The 22,648-nt window shown below is 39.3% G+C and overlaps 8 protein-coding genes and 1 pseudogene across 9 annotated transcripts; 3 read left to right on the forward strand and 6 right to left on the reverse strand. All coding sequences in view use genetic code 12, as the record gives it.

Moving 5' to 3' along the window:
- Window positions 1–107: 107 nt before the first annotated feature.
- KGF57_002711 lies at window positions 108–7,902 on the forward strand (annotated as a pseudogene). The gene is made up of 4 exons: window positions 108–1,081; window positions 1,688–3,682; window positions 3,896–5,811; window positions 6,497–7,902. Coding segments are annotated over exons 1-4 (6,291 nt in total).
- Window positions 7,903–8,257: 355 nt separating this feature from the next.
- Window positions 8,258–8,934, reverse strand: COX7 (cytochrome c oxidase subunit VII; the record flags this gene model as incomplete). The annotated part of the gene is made up of 2 exons (XM_051752054.1): window positions 8,258–8,438; window positions 8,873–8,934. The coding sequence occupies 2 exons, from the start codon at window positions 8,932–8,934 to the stop codon at window positions 8,258–8,260; spliced, it is 243 nt and encodes an 80-aa protein (XP_051608946.1).
- A 500-nt stretch (window positions 8,935–9,434) lies between these two features.
- Window positions 9,435–11,681, forward strand: APL2 (Apl2p; the record flags this gene model as incomplete). The annotated part of the gene is made up of 1 exon (XM_051752055.1): window positions 9,435–11,681. One exon carries the CDS (start codon window positions 9,435–9,437, stop codon window positions 11,679–11,681), a length of 2,247 nt encoding a protein of 748 aa, XP_051608947.1.
- Window positions 11,682–11,728: 47 nt separating this feature from the next.
- Window positions 11,729–12,466, reverse strand: MED7 (mediator complex subunit; the record flags this gene model as incomplete). The annotated part of the gene is made up of 1 exon (XM_051752056.1): window positions 11,729–12,466. One exon carries the CDS (start codon window positions 12,464–12,466, stop codon window positions 11,729–11,731), a length of 738 nt encoding a protein of 245 aa, XP_051608948.1.
- A 274-nt stretch (window positions 12,467–12,740) lies between these two features.
- HRT1 (SCF ubiquitin ligase complex subunit) lies at window positions 12,741–13,201 on the forward strand (the record flags this gene model as incomplete). The annotated part of the gene is made up of 3 exons (XM_051752057.1): window positions 12,741–12,771; window positions 12,831–12,917; window positions 12,981–13,201. 3 exons carry the CDS (start codon window positions 12,741–12,743, stop codon window positions 13,199–13,201), a joined length of 339 nt encoding a protein of 112 aa, XP_051608949.1.
- A 120-nt stretch (window positions 13,202–13,321) lies between these two features.
- Window positions 13,322–14,251, reverse strand: PHA2 (prephenate dehydratase; the record flags this gene model as incomplete). The annotated part of the gene is made up of 1 exon (XM_051752058.1): window positions 13,322–14,251. The coding sequence occupies one exon, from the start codon at window positions 14,249–14,251 to the stop codon at window positions 13,322–13,324; it is 930 nt and encodes a 309-aa protein (XP_051608950.1).
- Window positions 14,252–14,834: 583 nt separating this feature from the next.
- RPL9B (60S ribosomal protein uL6) lies at window positions 14,835–15,410 on the reverse strand (the record flags this gene model as incomplete). Its single annotated transcript, XM_051752059.1, has 1 exon — window positions 14,835–15,410. One exon carries the CDS (start codon window positions 15,408–15,410, stop codon window positions 14,835–14,837), a length of 576 nt encoding a protein of 191 aa, XP_051608951.1.
- A 312-nt stretch (window positions 15,411–15,722) lies between these two features.
- CCP1 (cytochrome-c peroxidase) lies at window positions 15,723–16,882 on the reverse strand (the record flags this gene model as incomplete). The annotated part of the gene is made up of 2 exons (XM_051752061.1): window positions 15,723–16,705; window positions 16,858–16,882. The coding sequence occupies 2 exons, from the start codon at window positions 16,880–16,882 to the stop codon at window positions 15,723–15,725; spliced, it is 1,008 nt and encodes a 335-aa protein (XP_051608952.1).
- Window positions 16,883–17,748: 866 nt separating this feature from the next.
- On the reverse strand, window positions 17,749–21,627 carry KGF57_002719 (RSC chromatin remodeling complex ATPase subunit; the record flags this gene model as incomplete). The annotated part of the gene is made up of 1 exon (XM_051752062.1): window positions 17,749–21,627. One exon carries the CDS (start codon window positions 21,625–21,627, stop codon window positions 17,749–17,751), a length of 3,879 nt encoding a protein of 1,292 aa, XP_051608953.1.
- Between the last annotated feature and the right edge of the window lie 1,021 nt (window positions 21,628–22,648).

Raw genomic sequence — 22,648 nt, forward strand, 5'->3', positions numbered from 1 at the left:
AACAAAACCATGTGGAACAAAAAAAAAAAAATATATATAAGAGAGAGATATATCCACCAGATCTAGGTCATTTGTTGCGAACTTCTTTTACAACTCATAATTCAACGATGTCATTCATATTCAGAAGGTCCACGTCAACCAACGGTGCCGATAGCTCAAACAAGGAAACTGCAAACACAACTAGCGAGTCTAACGAAGAGAGGGCCTTGCAAAATGAAAAGCTGGATACGGAATTGAGCAACGAAAAGCTCTCTGACTCAGAGAAGAAACCCAAGAAAACACGAACTACATTTCTCAAAAATTTGGTTGGCAACTCAAGTAGAAACAATTCATCGTCGTCCTTGGTTTCAACAACTTCAAGCAGCTCCAGTCTAAATAGCGTGTTGCCCCCGCTACCTCCCATCGAGTTAAATGGGTACGGCCCAACAGTGAGACACAAATTGATGGATCCTACTTTGGCGAGTGATATACGAAACCTAATTCCTGCAAGACTTCAGCTTTTTGACAATTGGTATCTAGTGTATTCTCTGGAACAGCACGGCATATCATTGAATTCGCTATATAGAAATTCAAAACCAGAGCATCAATTGATAGAGTACAAGAAGCGAAAGAAAGCAGAGAAAGGTTTTGCTGAATCAGTAGTCAACAGGATGATAGTTAGTGATACTTCTGGCTTCAACAACCCACCAAAACGACCACAGGGTTATGTATTGGTTGTCAAAGACAAACATCTGTCAAGATTTGGTGCTTTTTTGAATGAATATTTGCAGCCAGTTGAGCACAAGAGATATTATGGCAACGGGGAGTGCTTTTTATGGAAATGTGAAAAATACGATCCCTCCAAATTGAACCACGGCAACACCTCATCGTCACTGAAGTCAAAGTCAGCGTTTAGATTCAAGGCATTCATGTACACTGGAATCAATGACAACATAATTTATTCAAATCACGATTTCATCGCCATTGGCTCGTCACAGGGTGAAAATGGGCTATATATTGACAAATCATTGTGCAAAGGAGTAAGCTATCCCTGTGAGACTTTTGGGAACGAAATATTGTGCCAACATGACCCCTCATCCAGGTATGCGCTGTTTGACATCCGAGGGTTGGAAATTTGGAGGATAGGGGATCTTGAGTAGTATTTAATACTCAGTATTGAAAGTCACTATCAAAAACTGATATAGTATCAAAGGGCACAAGTAGAGGGTCTCTGCGTGTCTTGTTTTGGAGTTTGTCCTCTAATAGTGGTGGGGTTGTCTATGTAGCGCTGGGTAAAGGTGTGGTTTACGAAGCGTCATACGGTGCACGACTTTGCCCCGCCGATAAGATAAACGAGTTTAAAAAAAAAAGACAAAAAAAAAAAAAAAAACGCAGCAAAACAGACATTTGCTCCAATAAACAATACAAAAGGTAGTGTTGTGTTCCGACGTGTTCCAAACAGTTTGCAAGCTAATTTAGAGTTTACAATACACATTGACTTTCAGGAAGAAACGTAGGGAAGACAGTAATCCACTCGTATCAACAATCTAGGACCCACGTGGACTACAAACCTAATTGAACACTACGTCGACTGTGGTTGCCATGACGAACGTCAACGCGGCGAACAAAACTGTCAAGATTGACAGAATGTACGTATCCTTCTTGCAAAGACGTTTGCAAAAGTGTGTTCTGCTACTAACCTGTCTAGACATGTGAGTTCAAAAAATGGCCACAAGTTCAATTCGGCACTAGCCACATGGAAAAAGCTTAAATCGGTGAGCTCAGACTCCACCAACGAAATAAAACCTGGCACGGATGAGGAGCGTGAGCCTGATTTGTCCCCCAAATTTAATTCAGATTGGTATCTTATCGAATGTGGTCCCCAGGGTGAGTTGTTTATATACTTTTCGAGAGAGAGAATTCTTGAAATATGGGACTGGGCAGCACCTTCATCAAAACTGGAAAAGGACACGCTCTATTTGCAATCCCGCAGTAAGCTAAGAGATCAACTCAATTTGAAAGCATTAAAAATTATAACGCGCAGAGAGAACGAGTATATTGCTCTTTGGGTGAGTTCTGAAGACGACAAGGATATTGTGGATGTCGTTTCAATCTCTTCAAATTGTGTGGAGATCACGCAGAGGACCACCCTCCCATGGAGTTCACAAAAATGCTCCATAAAAGCAAGTAATTCGTTTGTGGGTATAGGCACTGAGAGTGGTGCCATCCATATTTTCCGATTTGACATTGCTAGGAAAATTCTTACAAGCGCCAATAAAGGATCGGCTTTGCTGTATATCAAAAGAAATCACTGTGATCTACACGTGAGAGTCCCCGCAAGTGGTGACTTTGATGAAGAACATATTGTCTTGCAATCAAGCTGTAACAATGGGATGGCTATATTTGACATAATTCAGGACTGGATAGTTTATTCGCCCACCAAGCTAGAGTATACCCACATGAAAAATCTCAAGCGCAATCAAAAATCTAACGGAAGAATTAATGAATTGTTTAAAGACGAGGCACCGGGAAGCCAAGATCCTATAGTAACCAACATTACGAGTGCATCAGAGAGTAAAAGAAAACCTAGCCTTTTCACACCAGTCAAGTTGTCAAGATCCACTCCATTATACGACAAAGTCATGTCAACATTGTCCAAAACTACGCTAGACGGTATCTTCAAGGTATCTGAGGTATCGACAGCAACATATAAAGACTACATGGCAAGCAAGCTCGAGCTCAACAATATAGGTAAATCAATTGGCAAAAGCTTATACTCAAACATCCAAAAAGGATCAGAATTTTTGAAACCAAGTGATAATCAAATTCTCAACGTTGTTGATCTTTCCAAGGATCAACTACTAGCGACTTTCAAACCTCTGGGTGGGGTTTCTCAACTTTCATTTTCACCGTACGAATTGCAATTGGCGACAGCGAATTTAAGAGGCGATCTGTTTTATATATGGGACTTGTACCGACTACCAGCAGAAATCTCATTAGTTGATAAATTCACTCGCGGTAGTACCTCGGCCATCATCAAAGACATATTTTGGTTCAATAGTGAAAGTGACATTCATGCTACACATTCCGGCTTTGGTTGTATTTCCAAAGCAGCTGGATCTGTACATTGGTACGACATGGACGAGACATTAGAGCATAGGAAATCGACAAAGAATGGCACTAACCCTAACAAATCACGGGAGGTGTATTGTGAACTGCTGAAAAAGGACTGGAAACTCTCTGCTTTCAAAGGCGCTAAATTTTTGAATGTACTGGATAAACAAGTTGGAGTGTTGACTAAAACAGGGTCGCTTAAAATGATTGATCCTACAAATGGGTACCACTGTTATGAGTATAGAATTCCTTTGGAGCCAACTGCAGAGTTTACTAATCCTAAGTCGTTTGCTTTGAAAGAATCGCGACGTCGAAATAGACCAAAGAATCCCCTAGCCCAAGCAGAGATAGAGACGTGTGCACCATATTTGAATATGATCAATTACAAAAATGCCCAATTTGCAACCTATCTGTGTAAAAATGAAGATATTGCAGAGTTTGGGAATGATATCATGACCGATGGTTTGAATGTTAGGCCGAAACCATTGGGAACGGAAACAAATCTCGATAGGGGCGTTGATGAAGTGATAGCTGCAACCGAAGCCTTCAACAAAATATATATAGATCAAGGTGACGATGTCGACGAGGTGTAAAGCTTTTTATAATATATAGAAACCGAATACTTAGGAGTCTAAAAAAAAGTCTGCATGAGAGCTACCATTCTATGGAATGATTTTTCAGTTCTCAATTTTTTTTTTTTTAATATGTCCCGCGACCGTTAATGGATGCTAAATTATTCATGTACGCACAACCTCCCTTTGGTGACTATGTTCAGACGGGGTTTAGTGAATAATAGCCGAAGTCGGCTCTTTGGAAAAGTCACAGAACGAATACGATGGGGAAGCGGTCATTTGCTAATTGAAACACACGTCGCAGCACGTACCTCATCTTCATTATCATATCTCAATTGGATTTTCAATCCTGTTAAACAGTTCATAAATCGCAATCACAAGGACCGAATAGAAGATAAAACGAATTCCTCGGATGAGGACACGCTTGAGAGAATGAACAGGCTTATTGAGGAACTGAACTATACCGAAATCATTGCAATTAGAGATCAGGTAAGCTCGCAGGAGTTAGCTCATGTTATCAAACGACTAGTTGACCCATTTACCCAGGATTTTCCTTCAAACAATGTGCTTCCATATGAATTTTACAAAAGCTCCAATGTAAAGCCCCCGCAATGGGAAATGATAACCGAGGTTCTCCCAGTTTTGGAGCAACTCGTGCATACGACTTCTTCAATCTCAGATGACTTGAATTCTCAAAAAGTTTACATATATTTCCACTTGAACCAACTTGACAAAATAACAGAAGCTTTTACAGCAATATCTCACCCCGATGAAAAGACTATTGCCTACTTTCTCAGTTCTTTTATTGTCAACTACGAAATGGAAGCATTCAAGGTGCATTTTTCCAAACTAGTCATAGATAGCAATATCATACTATCGAGCCCCTTGTTTGAGCTCTTGATTGAGCAATTGATTCCCAGATACATTTTGTTTGAAAATTTGTTTTATTGTTATCAAGTATGGACAAACTCTCCCAAATGTGAAGACCCGACCCCTAAACTGATCAGTTTGATTCTTGGTCAGTTTTACAAGTTTGGAACTACGCCAGAGATTAAGGAATTTAAACGCATGGTTAGTAAAAAATATGGGTCTCATTATTTAGTTCAAAGCGTCGTTTTGCAAAATGAAATCATCAATAGAGAGTACTTGTCATTTAAAAAGACGCTCAGTGTTGAAGATTTTAAGTTGATTGAATCACTTGCGCCTGAACTGGAAATTGAAGAATTCTGTCACTCGTGGCTTTCTTTTGTGATTAGATATTCCAACATGGAGAACGCGAACCGGATAATCAAGTTGTACAAGGACAAAACGAAACTGGACATCCCACCTCGGTTTTTTGGATTATTGATGGAATTTTATGCACGGCATGATCAATTTGACTCAATGATCAAGCTTCTAGAGAGGACCAAGTCGTCCGTACCATATAGTGAAAACTATTTGGAACCAATTGTCAAAACTTTCATATACTCATATTCACGATTCGCACCGGAATTTGTCGATGCTGTCAATAGATGGTTGGGCAAACCACATTATTTCCAATTGCACAAACTTGCTTCTCAGTTCTATCCATATCATTTGGTTGAACCTTTCAATGACAGGAAATACAAGGGATGGTCGGCACTCAAGTTTAAAGGCAACGAGAGACGAAATTTGAAGCAGGTTCGCTTTAGGATAGAGTATGGATTCCCTGAGTTGCTCGAGCGGGGCCTAGCACCGGATTTTAAAGAAGTTTTGGATACCTTCAGAATGGGCGATTTGGACGATCGGTTATATTTGAAAAGTGTACTTACAAAGACCAGACAATACAACTTGAAAAATCAAAAGACGCTTGAGTTAAGATCACTAAAGCATTATTCGTTAACCAGAGAAGATTTGTTGAGATATTTTCGCTCAAATAAAGATTGTTTGAACGATAGTCAAAAGATTTACTTTGTTAGAATGTTGTTGAATTTTGGTTTGCTCAAAGAAGCCGAATATCTATTAGGCTCAATCGATACAGGAAATTTGAATGACAAAAATCGGATGACGAAGTTCATTTTGGAAATGAGAATGTATTCCAAAAGAAAACAATTTGGGCATATGGTTACTATTATAGATGGATTCCCATTGTCTCAAATTTACGCAAGTCCATATTTGTTGATACAATGTATCTACCTCGAACAGCTGTTGCTAAACTTTTGCCGCGGTCGCACTTCCTTAACCAATGAACAAACAGAGAGTCTAGCTATATGTTTGCGGAGACTAAGAAGTTTTATTGGTGATGCGAGACTGGTTTTGAAAAGAGACGAAGAAGTGGTTCCTGAAGTAATTGAAAAGACAATTGCAATCTTGAATGATTGGAGATGTAATACTGAGCGTGTACAAATTTTAGATAGATCTTGTAAGTAAGGAAATAGGTAACGACGACTATTACGAAGGTTGTGTTAAAAAATGGATCTATATATTCATGGTTTGGTTCGATAAAACAAGGAGAGGGAGGGGGAGAGGAAGAAAAAGAGAGAGAGAGAGAGAGAGAGAGAGAAAAACAATAGCGAATTTGGCATACAGTCTCCACATAATAAGTCGTTGCAGTTGCAGTTTCAAAGACTTACCTTTCAAAACAGAACTGGATTCTGTAAACATATACTTTTTGCAAAAAAATGGGTGATCATGTTCTGGAGATTGCATGGGAAAAGGTGGTATGTTACTTGTGGCTCAAGAAGCCTAGTATTAGGCCTCACTTGATCTTATCCCATTTTATGTGTACTAACACAACATACAACAGGATGTATCACTAACTTCAAACCTATTGTCAAAAATTACAAGTAGCTTGGAGTGCTCCATATGTTCAGAGCTCATGTTGGCACCCATGACAACAGAATGTGGGCACTCATTTTGTTATGAATGTCTACATCAGTGGTTTCAAAACAAAATCAATTGCCCCACATGCCGGCACGAGATCCAAACAAAACCTTCCTTGAATGTAAAGCTAAATGAAGTGTCGAGAAACATGGCTGAACTTATAATTGATGCAAGATTGGACCCGAATGTGGAACTGTTTTTGGATCGCAAAAGGGATGCAATATCGAAGTACGAAACACATGCCAAAAAGAAAAGGGTATTTGGAGAATTATTCTGTGGCTACTCACTAACGTTGATTGACAATTCAGATGGTGTACCAAGGTGTGGCAACTGTCTTTGGGAAGCACACGGAACTGTTTGCTTGCACTGTGGCTCGAGATTTAGAAACTCCAATTTGATACGGGGTGGTGATCACGACGATGACGATGAAGATGGAGATGGAGATGGGGAGGAATTTTATCAGGATGTGCCTCCTGCAGAGGACCATTACGACTCAGACGACAGTTTTGTTGACTCACGCACTGCTGAAGAAATACTTGAAGAAATGTATGATGAAGGTGAAATACGTCGAGAATTGTTTGGAGACGACGAGAGTGACAACCAACGAAACGATGAACCTGCAGACGATGAGGAAGGAGATGATGAAGATGACGATGAAGATCATGCTGCTGCATTTCGAAATTGGTACAATGGGAGTACTGCAAGGCTGCATGTCATATATATTAGTGACACTGATAGTGAATTGGAGTACAATCCTCAAATTTATAGTGATTCCGAAGATCAAAGTCCTGCAAGAGTGCATATTGGATATAGCCCTGGTGGTCATGTTACAGTGGCTTGGGATAGTGATGACGAGGGTAACGATTCCGACTTGATTGATGCTCTTGCTGAGTTCCTGCACGCCGCCAACGACGATGACAACGACGACGACAACGACGACGACGAGGAAGGCGAAGATTTTCGCAGTCTTTATGACGATCACGATGGTGTCGAGCACGAATTGGATGATGATAATGATAACGAAGATCAAGAGGAGGGAGACGGGGAAGAGAGTGAAGAAATGGACCATGATTTTGATGATAACGTAGAGAATAATGATTCTGATCAGGATCAGTATTATGATGAGGACCACGATCATGAGAGCCACTATGACGATGACCAAGATCTAGATCGATACTATGATCACAGCGAGGATGAAGATTATGGAGACGATAATGGTTATGATCACGGCGAAGCTGGAGGTTATGAAGATGATGATGGCTATTACGATAGTGAGGCTGGAGATTATGGAGGAGATGATGACGACAATCAAAACGATTATGACAATGATTCAGGTGACGCATATGACGACTATGATGATTATGATGATGGTCAAGACTCTGATGGTGGCTGGTAATGTATTTATGGAAATATTCAATATTGCTTGGTCTGTGAGTAGTTCTCAAAAGCTCAATCAAAAGTTGTACCTGTATACTGCGCCATGGACTCTCAATTGAAGAGTTATAAAGAGGTTGGCTCTTTAAAGTGGGTATCCATATTATAGCGTGGACTTTAACCTTTACACGAGGTATTCAAAACTAGAACATTTGCTAGCAAAACTTACAAATATAATCAAAGTAATCAAATTCCTTTTATTTCGCCTAAACTACCTCTCTGTGGAAACATAGACTCGAGCCTTGTTGTCACTGATTAGAAACACATCTCTCGTAATTGGCAAAAAAACTCACTCACTTGTTCAAAGTTGACACTCATTAATTCTTCTCTTTAAGACCGATGATAGCTCTACCGGTGTAGTACAATGGAACGGCAGTTGTTACAGCAAAAAGAGCATAGAATGGGTAAACCAACAATGCAGATCTAGCACCTCTCAAGTACAATGGTTTTGGAGTTGTTTGGTATCTCTTTTGAAGTTCAATAATTCTTTGTGGGTTCCTAATATGGATGTTAGTAAGTATGTCTCACCGAGTCTCCCATGACTTTTCAATTGCTGATGTGTATACATACATCTTTAGTGGGTTGAAGATATTAAAGTGAAAGTAACAGTCGTGCTTCTATTAACACTTTTTTTAATTGGTTAAAGTTTTTTTTTTTATTTTTCTTCCTTTGTTGTTCCTTCTGTTGATCGAATGATTCCTGTATATAGACTGTACATCAGTGAGTCTTGATGTATGCACCTACTAACGTCAACTGTATTGTGTGTTGCATTTGCAACTGCCCGAAGTGAATGCTTGTTTATCAAGATTGAGCATTCTCCTAGCCTATACCAAACATTAGCTGAGCAACTTATATTGCAAGAAAGTGCTCGATGAGCGCCGTGCGCCCTTTTTCCCCCATATTGTTGTTGCTTCCAGAAAGAAAATGTATACATCTCACTTGTTGCAATGCTAATATAAATTGCTTTGCCCTCGTCGTGTTCAGTAAGCTCCATTCTTGCAATTGTACCACCATGTTTAATTCGTTGGCAATACTTGTGTTGCTGCGAAAAATCAATTTACAATGAAAACGATGCTAATTTTGCAAACAGTAATTTATCCTTGTCTCAATTGAAACGTAAGGACCGAGAATTTCAAAAGATTCCTACAAAGATCAACCTATAGTATAGCAAAATGCCCTCATTCGAAATTGACTTTGGTGACAAGGATAAAGAAAGAAATGGCTTGAGTAATTGGGTGTCGCAAAAGTGTATTGACGCGACACACTGTAGGCTTTGTTTTTGTTTTGTTGTTCAAGAGGCGTCTTTTTCAGAAAATTCGTTCAATACAACCAATCTTTGATCTAAAACAAAACCCACTCAAGCTTCTCCTTTCAGTGTCCATCACACCTTGTGGGGACTATTGTATACTTACAACTGCTGCGGTATTCACATAGAGTACAGAAAACTTGGAGATCATAGTCAAACCGTTGACATCGGACCGCAATAATTAAAACATGAATATCAACAAAAAGTCCATCAACAAGAATTTAATCAAACTCAACAGTATTGTGGAACGCCGTTTGAGGAAATTCTTGCTGGGACCTAAGAAAGGTGAAACATTTGAACTTCGAAATGGGCTAGTATCACAATACAAACATGAGCGTAAAGATGCTATCCAACGTGTCATCCAAGCAATGACGGTAGGTAAGGATGTGTCTTCATTATTTCCAGATGTTTTGAAAAATATCGCAACATACGACTTGGAGCAAAAGAAATTGGTTTATTTGTATTTGATGAACTACGCCAAAACCAATCCTGAACTATGCATCTTGGCTGTTAATACATTTGTGCAAGATACAGAAGACCCCAACCCATTGATTAGGGCTTTGGCTATTAGGACAATGGGCTGTGTCAGAGTCAGCAAAATGGTTGACTACATTGAAATACCTTTGACCAGAACCTTAAAGGACGAGAATCCATATGTTAGAAAGACTGCTGCCATTTGCGTAGCCAAGTTGTTTGATTTGAATCCAAGTGTCTGTGTTGAGTTGGGATTTTTGGATGATTTGCAAAATTTGCTCAAAGATCCTAATCCTATGGTTGTGGCCAACTCGATAAATGCCTTGTACGAGATTAGAGACATGAACGAGGACCCAAGTTTGAAAATTTTGGAAATTAATGGCGAAGTGATTAGGAGTTTGTTATTGTGCTTGAATGAGTGTACTGAATGGGGCCGAATTACAATCTTGACTACGCTTACAGAATATAACACACGAGGCAAGGTTGAGGAGGCCAATCACATCATCGAAAGAGTTATACCGCAATTGCAACATGCTAACCCATCTGTGGTATTGAGCTCTATCAGGGCCATTCTTTGTCATGTGGAGAGTATTCCCGTAACGGCACAAAAACAAGCAATTTTGAAAAAACTTTCACCCCCCTTAGTCTCGTTGGTTAGTTCGTCAATACCAGAAGCTCAATACGTGGGGTTGAAAAATATAAGAATCATTTTGGAGAAATATCCCAGCATTTTATCTAAAGAGTTGAGAGTGTTTTTCATCAAATATTCTGATCCCTTGTACTTGAAGTTGGAAAAATTGGACATTATGATTAGATTAGCCAATGAGAGCAATTCAGATTTATTACTAGGCGAGTTGAAAGAGTACGCTATGGAATTTGAGCCAGCTTTGGTGACAAAAGCCATCAAGTCAATTGGGGCTGTCGCTATCCAATTGAGTGATTCGGTGGTGAAAGCAGTGAATCTTTTGAATGATATCATTGATCAAAGAGGGGGCGACTTAATCATAAACGAGTCCACTATTGTTTTGACGAACATTCTCAGAAGATACCCGGGCAAGAGTGATCTCACTTCTTTGATCATACCTATTGTTTCAAATCATACTTCTGAGTTGGATAAGCCTGAAGCATTGGCAGATTATGTGTGGCTTTTGGGTGAGTATCCCAAATATTTTTCAAACTTGCACGACAAGCTTGAATCATTGGTTAATGGTTTCTTGGAGTCTGAAACCCTTTTGCAGTTGAATATATTGACAACGGTTGTCAAGATCAATGCCGCAATTCCAGGTAATAAAAAGTATTCGTCCGCACTTCAACATGTATTAGAGCTCGCCACTAAAGAATGTGAAAATGCTGACGTTAGAGACAAGGCGTATATCTATTGGCGATTGTTATCATCATCAACAAGCGACTCCTTGCAGAAGAAGATCATCTTGGCTAAGTTGCCACCAATTGAATCCACGATTCCTATATTCAGTCCTCATTTATTGAGTCAGTTGCTCAAAGAATTGTCCACGCTTAGTTCTGTTTACCATAAGCCGGCAAAGACGTTTATAGATCCGTCAGCGTACTCAAGGGTTCCTATTGGGTCAGGCGAGGAAGATGTTGAGGATTTGAAAAATTTGGCCAAACAGGAAATTATTCATAATTCACGTAATGAGGATCTTTTGAACTTTGATGATGATGAGGATGATGAAGAGAATGGTCTTTCTGGGAGTACCGATGGTGGTAAAGGTAGTGCTGTTGGTGACCTTCTAAGTGAATTGAATGATTTATTTACACCAACACCCAATAAAAGCCAAGCAACGCAGTCTACCAACGCAGATATTCTTGAGCTTTTCAATTCCGCTCCGCAGAGTAATAATGCAAACTCGGTTGTTGGTGGGGTTGAGAATTTGCATGTTGGTACAGCCCCAAAGGAGAATAAAGGCGGAGTCAATAATGACTTGTTAGACTTGTTTTGAAAGAGTTGGTTTCATTTGCATTTTATACACATACCCTGTTTAATACTTTACACCTTCAGTAGTAGACTTTCCACTATTCTTTCCTTCTCCACATTACCATCGTAACCACTCACCACTTTCTCGTCATTAGTATCAATATTCATGTCAAAATCTTCAGTTGTCATTGCAACGATTTTCGACTTCACCTCCTCACAAACAGAGTTGATATTTTCAATCTCCTTCCTTTTAGCTTGGATTTGCTTTCTCAACAACATAATCAAACTCTCCCTACTTTGATGTGGTCGATACGTGTTTAAAATATGATTGAAATTGATCAATAACAAACTCATATCTTTAACTTTGGGTTCAAATTGTTGTGGGTCAACACTTAACAACCGAATCAACTCAACAAAATTGAGCAACAACGAGTCCATCATCTTGTGCAACTCTTTAATCTTGGTTTCCGAGGTCAAGTTGGCATCGTCGTATAGTTGTTCCCATTGAGTATCTTTTAAATTTGGTAGTTTGTCCTTGAAGGACCATATATTTCCGTATCCTCTGTACTGCGTCCCGGATGGTACTTTTGGTGGGACTAGGAACTTGAGCTCGCCCTTTATATGCTCGTCATTGTCATTGTCATTGTCATTGTCATTGTCGCCGTCGTTATTATTGGCAGCATCATTTTTGTTTACCGACGATTGAATTTCTGCTAATTGGGCCAAGTTTTCGTCAGTGAAATACTTGGCAAATGGAGGGGGAGGTGGGTATAAAGACGATATTAGGTCCTCGCCATTGGAGGTAGACATTGTTTTGTTCTGTTGATGTAATGAGTGCTCCGTTGAGTGGATCAACAGTTGTGAGTGTTATTTTTCATAAACTAAATAACAAATCTTGTCAATGTCGCAATATAATATTACACGACACAGATAATAATCTTTGCGACACATAACATTTTTCTAGCAGTGGTTATAGTTGCACACACTCGCCTCCTATCACATTATTAATCTGCTTCCAATTTTTATTAACGTGGAATACACAACTTTATACACCTCCATATTCAGATATAGAGACTTGGTGATCATGGCAGAAGAAGACCGAATGGATGTAGATGGTACGTTCCGCTCTCCCGACAATACGAAGACGAAAACTTGTTACTAACAACATTTCTAGATGCTGAATCAGTCAATGAAGTGTCAAAAACAAATAAACCAAAATTCGAAGTAAAGAAATGGACAGCAGTTGCCTTTTGGTCGTGGGGTATGTATCAGCAATTTCCTCAACTATCGAGTTGGATTATTTACTAACGACGTTATGCTTTAGATATACAGATTGAAAATTGTGCCATCTGCAGAAACCACTTGATGGAACCATGTATTGAATGTCAACCGAACTCAATGGCAAATGGTGGAGAAGAGTGTATCGCGGCTTGGGGAATGTGCAACCATGCATTCCACTTACATTGCATAAAGAGATGGCTAAAAACTAGAAATGCATGTCCGTTGGATAACACCGAGTGGGTATATCAAAAATTTGGCAAATAGAGAAAGAGAGAGAGAGAGAGAGTAGCATAGTTAGCTCATACATATATCGCATGTGTATAGTGCTTTTGTTTATTGTGAAATGTATATTAGTATCTTTTTTGTTTCTTTTGAGAATACCATTTACTGATGTTGATTGAACCGCCAGTTTCGATTGAATTCACCCAAAATTTCAATATCTCGACACAACCTTTGTATCTTTTTTAAAACGTCAGCGTTTATTTTGCCTAAAGTTTCGACGAAAAACACATATTGCCATGGTTTCAAATTTGCAGGTCTTGAGCTAATCGATGTCAAGTTGATTCCATTCTCCTTGAACTGTACTAGCACGTCACATAATGCACCAGGGTCATCATTCGGAAGGGTAAACATGACCGATGTTACTTTCTGTACCTCTTGATCGTTTGTGTCGGTTGCAGGTGGTTCATTGTACCCCAAAATCAAAAATCTTGTAGTATTGTTCACATTATCCTCTATGTTTGCTTTGAGAATTGGTAAATTGTAGAGTTTAGAACTCATTAACGACGAGATGGCTGCCGACTTGTTTGTTTTGTCTTGGCTAACCAACTCAGCCGCTTTCGAAGTAGACCCTACATCAATTCTGGTGATGCTTTTCGGCAATGTAGATAGGTATCCTCCAACTTGGGTCCACACCTGTGGGTGAGAATATATAGTGTTAATTTCTTGTAGTTTCCCATTGCTCAATAAGTTATGATGTATTGAAACGAATTGTTCACCCACGATTCTGAACTTGCATTGCTGCTCTTCATTGAGGAACCAATCTCGAAGTAGGTCATATGTGAATACAACTTGTCCGTTTGTGGAATTCTCAAAGGGGATTACAGCAAAGTCAACCGAGTGTGAGCTGATTGCTTGAAAGCAGTCCCCGATGGATTGTTGTGGAGATATTTCAACATTGTCGGTTCCAAATTGTTGTAAAACAGCCTGAAACTCTGAGTTAGTACTTAATATTCGTATAGCAACTTCTCTCGCTGAACATACTTGATGAGTGTAGGTACCCTCTGGACCTAGAAACGCCACTTTAGTTGTCATATGGGCACTGAAAGAACGTGAAGCATTTCCAAAGTATTGAAAAAAAAAAAAACAAAAATACATATTGTGTCATATTCTTAGTAGGCGTAACGGAAAAGAGGAAAAGTACACTACTACCCTCAGTCTCCAACATTCACCAATTGCAGACAAACCGACTCAAACAAAATCATCATCATAAAAACGCAATGATAATTCAATAGAACTAGTTTGACCAAAACGATGAAACAAAGAGACAAGAAAAGAAGCAGGAAAGAGACTCGAGAAAAGAGAAGATGCGCGATAGATAGAGTAAAGTTGTGTGATCGTAAATGGCTCTTTATTTGATTGAGCTCTGTAACGATCCACGGAAAAAAATTTGGTAATGATCCTCTTGTTTTGTGAATCATTGTTTGGTGGTGTACCATTAATTAATTTTGAACCCTGTTAAAAATGTAATCTAACAAATAATACCCATGAAAAAAATAAACAAAAAAGTGCTATAGGAAAATCAATCATCATGATACAAAAAAAAAGACATGTTTGAAAATGTGGTTGGTTGGTTGGTTTAGCGGTTGGTTGGTGATGGTGGTGGTTAAGGGACCGCTTAGATATCTTGAACGATGGTACCTCTTTCGGAAACATAGATACCATCCAAGAACTTACGGATATCCTTGTTTCTGACACGACAGATTTGTTGGATATCAGCACAGTTTTGTGAAACGGCTTCCAATGAGTTACCGGAAACAACCAATTCATCCTTTTGGGTGGTGGACAATTCCATAGTGACACCTTCTTGAATCTTAATGTGTCTAACTCTCTTTTCACCCAAGAAGTTTCTGATTTCGACAAACTTGGCACCGTCTTTGTCAATAATGTTGACATTGATTGGGAAATGCGCATAGACGAATCTCATCTTGTACTTGTAACCCTTGGTGACACCAGTGATCAAGTTAGCAATCAATGACTTGACAGTTCTCAAAGCAGCAACGTGCTTTCTGTCACCGTTGTGAACAGTGATCTTAACGGCTCTGTTGGAGATCTTGTTGAAAGTAACATCAATGTGTTTCAAGTCTTTGGTCAATTCACCTCTTGGTCCGGTGACCTTGACAACTCTAGCCTTGATGTCGACAGTGACGTCTTCTGGAATTTCCAAGATTTGATCAGTTTGAACGTATTTCATTGTTGTATTGGGGCTGCTTACTTGTAGGAGAAAGAAGGGAAGAGCAGCTGAAAAATTTTGTAAACCGTTTTGAAACTTTTAATTTGTTCCCCTGCAGCTACCATTTTCGGTACAAGACAAAAAAACAAAAAACAAAAAACAAAAAACAAAAACAAGTGTAGGTAGCGTTTTATGCTCAGGTTTACAGCCCTAATCACGTCGCAGATGCTTTTCACAGCTGCAAAATGCCCCCGAGTTGCAACTTTCAATAGTGAAAGTCTACTTTTCTCTTATTATATATATATATATATATATATCCACTCTAAATAGTCTTTAGGTAGACTCTGCCTGCTCGTGCAAAGTCTTGAACTCCAACGGCTTGTTATCTTCAGGGAACTCTATTCCTCTTTCTAACAACTTTGAATAAGCAGCAGCAAAGTCTTTGAACCACAAGTCCACATCTTTTGCATACTCCTGAACATACTTGAAAAAGTTGCTATCCTCTTTCAAGGCCATATCCGATGGCAACATCATGTACAAGTTTGTTTCGTCATCCTCATATTGCTTTCTTCCTTCCCAGTTCTTGAGATGCCAATTGCCCATCAACCTCTCAAAGAAATCATTGGTGAAGTTGTTTGAATCATCTCCCCAAGGACCATCGTATCCGGAAATATGTGTATGACATCTTCCCAACACATGAGCACCGATCAACGCTACAGTTTCCCTATCGTTGAACCCCATTCTGGCAAAGAAATCCCTCACGTATCTTGCATCTCCCTCACCATCAGGTATTCTACCAGCTGGTGCAGCCTTGGTACCGGTATTATCATCGAGTCTTCCTGGTCTCCATTTGATCTTGGGCCCGTTACATTCCTGCACTCCAGCTACACCAGCTAAAGTCCACAAATCACCTCTTGACAACCATGGATTTTGTACTTGAATAGATGACAAGAAACTTCTAGCAATTGCAGTACCCTTGTTTTGAAAATCAAACTCTTCCGGTTCGAAAATCATGGTTCCGTAATATGACCCACCAGAATTATCTGCAACGGCATACGTAGCGGACGCATGCCAGGCATTTCTAACCAATTGCCCGAAATATCCATCACCATGGTCGTAGTCCAAGTGTTGGGAAATTTTTGTTGCGATCTCATTGTAAACGCGTTGGTAGTCCTCAAACGTCTTGCCCTCTGGTACCTTGGCACGTTTTATATTTATCCCAGCGCCAGCGCCAAAGGCCGCATTGTCAGTTGTTGCGGTTGTGCTGTTATGTCTTTTTGCCTCACTAGAGTTGGCAGTGGGGTTTGGTGTATTCACTAAACATACCCTAGTTAGTATATATGGTTCTTTAATAAATCAAACGCAAAACACAGCAACTATAATGCAAGAAGAAAAACATTACCGGTTAGCCCAAGAAGCGGTTTACTGTGAAACCTTAGCTTGGAAGGGTTGAAGCGAAGGAACTTACCCGCAGAAGAAGCAATTGATGACATTTGTTGACGTCTTTGTTCAAAACTGTGGACAAAGTTCTTTTTTTTAATCGCTAACTAGAAATTGGTTCGGAAAACAGGTGCTTTATATATACAAAGAGTTAGATATTAAGTGATAACATAAGCAAAGCAAGACTATTGTGTAATTGTGTAATTGTATGTGTGTGTGTGTGTGTGTGTGTGTGTGCTTCAGAATTTAAAAGTAGCGCGGCTCTTTTTTTTTTTTTTTGTGGTTTTTCTTTTGGTAATCGAATATGCATCAAAACATTCCACGTTGTTCTGTACGTGAAAAGTATTGCGAGACTAAAGTTCTTTAAGCAAACTCTTTACAACAAAGTCGGTTCATTCATCAATGTAAGCTAAGACGTTAAGGCTATGTTTGGGATCTCAACTCTGGGCACAATACTGCGTCAAATCGCTTGTTTTTGAACACAAGCGGAGGGGATTTTACAAACTAGAGCTTATTCAATGCACTGCAAAATTCATTTTGCAATTATCCTCCAGAAAACAGTCAGGAAACATCTCTACTCAGCAAACAAGTGTTGTAACAGATGGGTCCGGCAGGTCAAGAGACTGAGAAGGGGAAATTCATAACTCAAAATTTAGGCACCTGCATACACGCACGTGAATGTGCATAATCAAATCTTCGCCAAATTTGATTGGTCCCCAGTTCCTCGCAAAGAAAATGAGTGGATTCTTATTATGACACCCGATCGGGTACTAAACGTCTTATCCGTCTTCGTAGAAACACTCGCCTCGTCACATGTCATTTTCGACAAGGCACCTTCGATTGAAATACAAGTAAAGGTAATAGTTTTATACAATTAAAAAATACATACAGTTTTTTTTTTTCTTTCTATACACCAGATTCAATTAGCGCCAATTTTTGAATCGATGAAAGCTTGTATGCTTGAGGCATCAGTGTACACAAATGACTCTTCTTCGTTGTACACTTTGGCATTGGAGCACATTAGTTTTAAATCAGCAATAAAATCATCAAACGATGCATACTCTTCACTCTTGATCTTTTTCCGGATTTCATTTATGGAGATTGGACTCTTTATAACTGAAAAATAATCCGGGTACATCTTCCGAGAAGGCAATTTCAAGAAGATGTCACTAACTTTATGTCCATCTGCTTCATCAGTCAAATCCAAAATCTCGTCCAAGGCGGCAAGGCATTGCGATTCCAATTCATCAGAAACAACATTTCCATTTGTGCCACCCTCATTCACGTCAATGTTTTCTTCAATGTCTGAAACTTCGACATCATCCTTGAGAATCTTGCTTACCGGAGTTCTTGAACGACGTTGCCTCTTTCTTGGCTGAGCAGCAGCCTCAAACTCCTCGTCATCCTCTTCACCAACTTCATCATCATTGATATCCTCAACCAAGAGTCCTTCCCTTATAGCCTTATTTCTCTTTCTTGCATTGATGCGCGACATTCGGCGTTTGATGGCGTCTTCCACACTATCATTATCGTCATCCATCGCTTTCAACCATTGGGCCTCACTCAATCCGTCATCGTAAACAACTTTCTTCTTTTCTCTCATACGGCCAAGCTCTTGAGTGTTTTTCTCGAAATGATGCGAAATGTCTTCGGTGAATATCTTTGGCAACTCGGTCTTTTCAATTAGTCTGTGACTGCCATATGGATCTTGTTGCTTTCTTTCGTCGTCCATTTCGGTAAACAACTCCCTCTCCTTCTCCGACCTTGCCAAAATCTCATTCAACTCCTCATCATCAAGAGAATCATTTTCATCATTATCACCCCCAGTTGCATCTGCTTCCAACAAACGTTTCAAAAACTCTTCTTGCTCTTCAGCAGTAGACTTGTTATCAAACTTACCCGCTTGGATAACTTTGCCATCAATGTCCAATTTTTGATGAGCTCTTTCCAAAATCACTTCTTCAACTGAATCATTGGTGATTAATCTCAAGATACGAACTTCATTCTTTTGACCAATTCTATGAGCACGATCCTGAGCTTGCAAATCTTGATGTGGGTTCCAATCCGTATCAAAAATGATGACAGTATCGGCAGTCTGCAAATTCAAACCTAACCCACCAGCACGCGTGGACAAAAGAAAGCAAAAATAATCGGAATCCGGAGCATTAAACACCTTCAACATATCTTGACGTTCATCGGCTTTTGTGGAACCATCCAACCGCAAGTACTTCAAATCTCTAAATCGAAGGAAATCCTCCATTATATCCATGATTTGTGTCATTTGGAAAAACATCAACACACGATGTCCACTCTTTTTGAATTTGGGCAATATACGGTCCAAAAGTTCAAACTTACCACTTGTTCTCCATATCAAGTCATTGGTCAATTTCAGTGAATCCAACACCGTTTCAACTTCCTCAAACACAAACGGGTGATTACAGATTTTTCGCAATTGCATAATCTTGTTGTTTAGGCCTTTGATTCCACTCTTGGCACCACCAACCTCAGCACCCACAAACAACGCATTATGCTTCAACATTTGCTGATAAAGAACATACTGTAACCCAGACAAGTTACACTTCAACACTTTTTCGACTTTATCAGGCAAATCCTTTTCGACATCCTTCTTCAATCTTCTCAAAAGGAACGGTCTCAAGACTTTGTGCAATCTTCGAATAACCAACAACGACTCTTCTTCTGTCAACTCGATTTTCTCTTGTGCTCCCGTATTTGCAAAGGGTGTATTAAACCATTCGTCAAACGATTTCACCGAATTGAAAATTTTCGGCAAAACAAAATTAAGCAAAGCCCACAACTCTGGTAAATTGTTCTGCAATGGTGTACCAGTTAAAATCAATCTGTTTTTGGTCTTGTAATACTGTCTCAATGTCTGGGAAAGCTTGGAATTTGCATTCTTCATTCTGTGCCCTTCATCAATAATCATATGCGAGTAATGGAATTTGGCTAGCAAAGGACGTTCACGAATAACATACTCATAAGTAGTGAGCATTACTTGAAAGTTCCCATATCTTACATCTGATTGCATTGATCTTCTTTGTTGTTGTGACCCTTTGTAGACAATGACCTTGACCGATGGGGCCCATTTCTCAAACTCCAACGTCCAATTTGTTATAGTTGAAAGTGGAACAATTACTAAAAACTTTGACTCATGTTTCTTCTCAATCAAATAGGTTATCAATGAGATTGACTGAATCGTTTTACCCAACCCCATCTCATCGGCCAAGATACCGTTAAGGTGGTTATTATAAAGCGAAACCATCCATTCCAAACCTTTCATTTGATATTCTTTTAATTTACCACCCACCAAAATTGTCGGTTGTTCCTCTATCTTCTCCTTCACTTTATGCGCAACTTCATAGTAGTCGGTCTTTTCACGCAACTCCTCTTTGCTATCAGCTAGCACCCCTCCAGTACCATCTTCAGCATTTGCAGGGGTTGTTACCATAACTTCTGGACTGGCACTTCTTGGTGTAGCCAAAGTTCCATTAGCTTCATCCTGCTGTGCTCTCACTTGCTCAGTTAAGGAGTCCAAGAATTGATTAGTTTGTTTCAAAAGATGGGTAATTCTATGATCCTTTGTTTCGTCCAATAGCTTGAGGTAGGCTTCTTCATCGTTGGCCTTCAAGGCTTGCAATCTCAGTTTGGCATTCTTTTCAAGCTTCTTACTCTCTTCCTTTTCAGTTATTTGATGGAAATTGTTCAATTGTTTGACCAAAAGATAATTCCTGTAATTGCTGGTGATTAGCTTTTTGTCGCTTCTTTCAAGAGTGCTCTCCAATATTTGATCAACTTTGGCGATATGCAACAGACGTTTCAATTCTCTAGCCTCTTCTTTCTTTAATTGCTCCAACTGCACTGCCAACAACTGGGGGTTTTGTTGTTCAATCTTGGGCCTTAAACTAAATGATCTCTTTTCCAGTAAACAAATGGGAAGGTCTTTGAGATGCGGATGATTGTACTTGACTTGTTGCGACTCGTGAGAAATAATAGCGTGCTTGAGCTGCTTCTGCTTGCTTAATAAACGAAGTCCCTTTAACTCTATTAAAGCTTTGATTTTCAAATCATCAAAACCATCGCCATCAAAAGTTCCAATATTGGCGGGTAAATTCTCAAGCTCCTTCAACCTTTGCGCAATTTTATTAGTGATTATTTTTTCAATGTATGTGTTTCCCAATGGTGCGTATTTTGGATTTGGAGCTGACAATGGTGAGCTTGTATCGATTCCGTATTCCTTTGCTCTGGCTTCGAAATCTATATTCGATTTTGTTAATTCAGTCACGATGTCATCCGCAAGCGCCTTGTTTCCCCTGGTTGAAATGGGTGCTGCAAATTGCCGCTGCAAACTCTCCGGAAGGTCATAGTCCTTGGATAACAACGAAAACCCCGCTACCTGCTTCCCCAATAACTCCAAGTCTAAACCGTCCTCCACCTCAGCGCTCAGCAAAGCACTTGTGAATTCTGATTCCTCGTCTTGAAAGCTCTTTTGCTGCTTATCAATTTTGGATAATACAGATTCAATTGCGGCTTTCTCTCGAAAATTGGGGTCTTCCGGGTGTGAGTTTAGTTTGTCATTCAAGCCTTCTTCCTTCAATCTTTTAGAACTAAGTAATAGTTTATAGTACTGGGTCAATATGCTATTCAAATCCTCCCTTGTCTCAGGAATAGAGTACCTGATTGAATAATCACCCTTTTGAATTGTCGACTCCATTTGAGATGCATCAAAGTTTGAAATGTCGCCATTCGGACCCATGTTAGCTGTGGTTAAAGCGCCATTCATCTCTTATCCCAAACAAGATAATTTGTATCTGAGGTATTTGCTGTTTGAAATAAAAACGAAAAAAAAATAATAAAATAAAATAAATGTGTTGCTGCTCCTGGTTGGAAAGATTGCAATGGTTGTGAAATTTTTCAACCGTGGATATCTTGTTTGGTTAATTCAAGGTTGTGTCAAATATCGTCTCAAGATGGATTATTTTTTGTTCTATCAAATGAGTGAGTGTGTGTGTGTGTCAGCTTTATGAAACTTCTCCTTTTCAATCTTCTCTGTATATTTTGTATTTGGCTACTACCTCTGCTTAAATTTTGAGAATGAGACTGGTTGCAGTTGGTGATACCCAAAGCTGTGATTAAGTTTTTTTTTTTTTCCTCTGAATACAGGTATGATTTCCTGGGTAGTCTTTGATTTCTCAAGTTTATTGAAGAACAACAAAACACAACAAACAACAGACAACAAACAACAGAAGTTCAGTTCGATTCAATTTTTTTTGTTTCTTTTTATTTTTTTTCTTCTCTCATTCATTTGCTCGCGCTTTCTTGTTCTTCTACTCCCTTATCTGCCAAATTACACGACTAAATTTCTGTGTTTGCAACCAATAGATTACTACGGGGTTGATGACAATTGGGTAGAGTTTCACTTGCTTTGATTGTGAGCTTGAACTTTTGAAAAAAAAAAAAAATGGTCAGTTTGCGGTTAGTTTGCAAAATGAGTGCGTTTCCGGCTGCTCAAGTTGTGAGAGCTTGGTGTATGAAATGTAAAGGTAGCGGTTCCACCGTTCGTGAAGCTTTTGAAACTGTTCAGGCCCCCCCCCCAACTTTTTCTTTTTGGGTACTGTACTCTACTTTCTTCATATTGTATCACCTCCTCTTCATTTGCCATTTTGAAATAACAATGACTGGAGGAGGAGAGGTTTCTTAAAAATATGTTTGTTAACCAACCACACTCTTTTGAGGAGAGGTTACCGAAAAAAAAAAAAAAAAATGAAAAACGACAGAGCAAAAAAAAAAAAAAAAAAAAAAAA

Source organism: Candida theae (genome assembly GCF_024610275.1).
Source record: "Candida theae strain CBS 12239 chromosome Unknown scaffold4, whole genome shotgun sequence".
In the NCBI taxonomy this organism is placed as follows: Eukaryota; Fungi; Ascomycota; class Pichiomycetes; order Serinales; family Debaryomycetaceae; genus Lodderomyces; species Lodderomyces theae.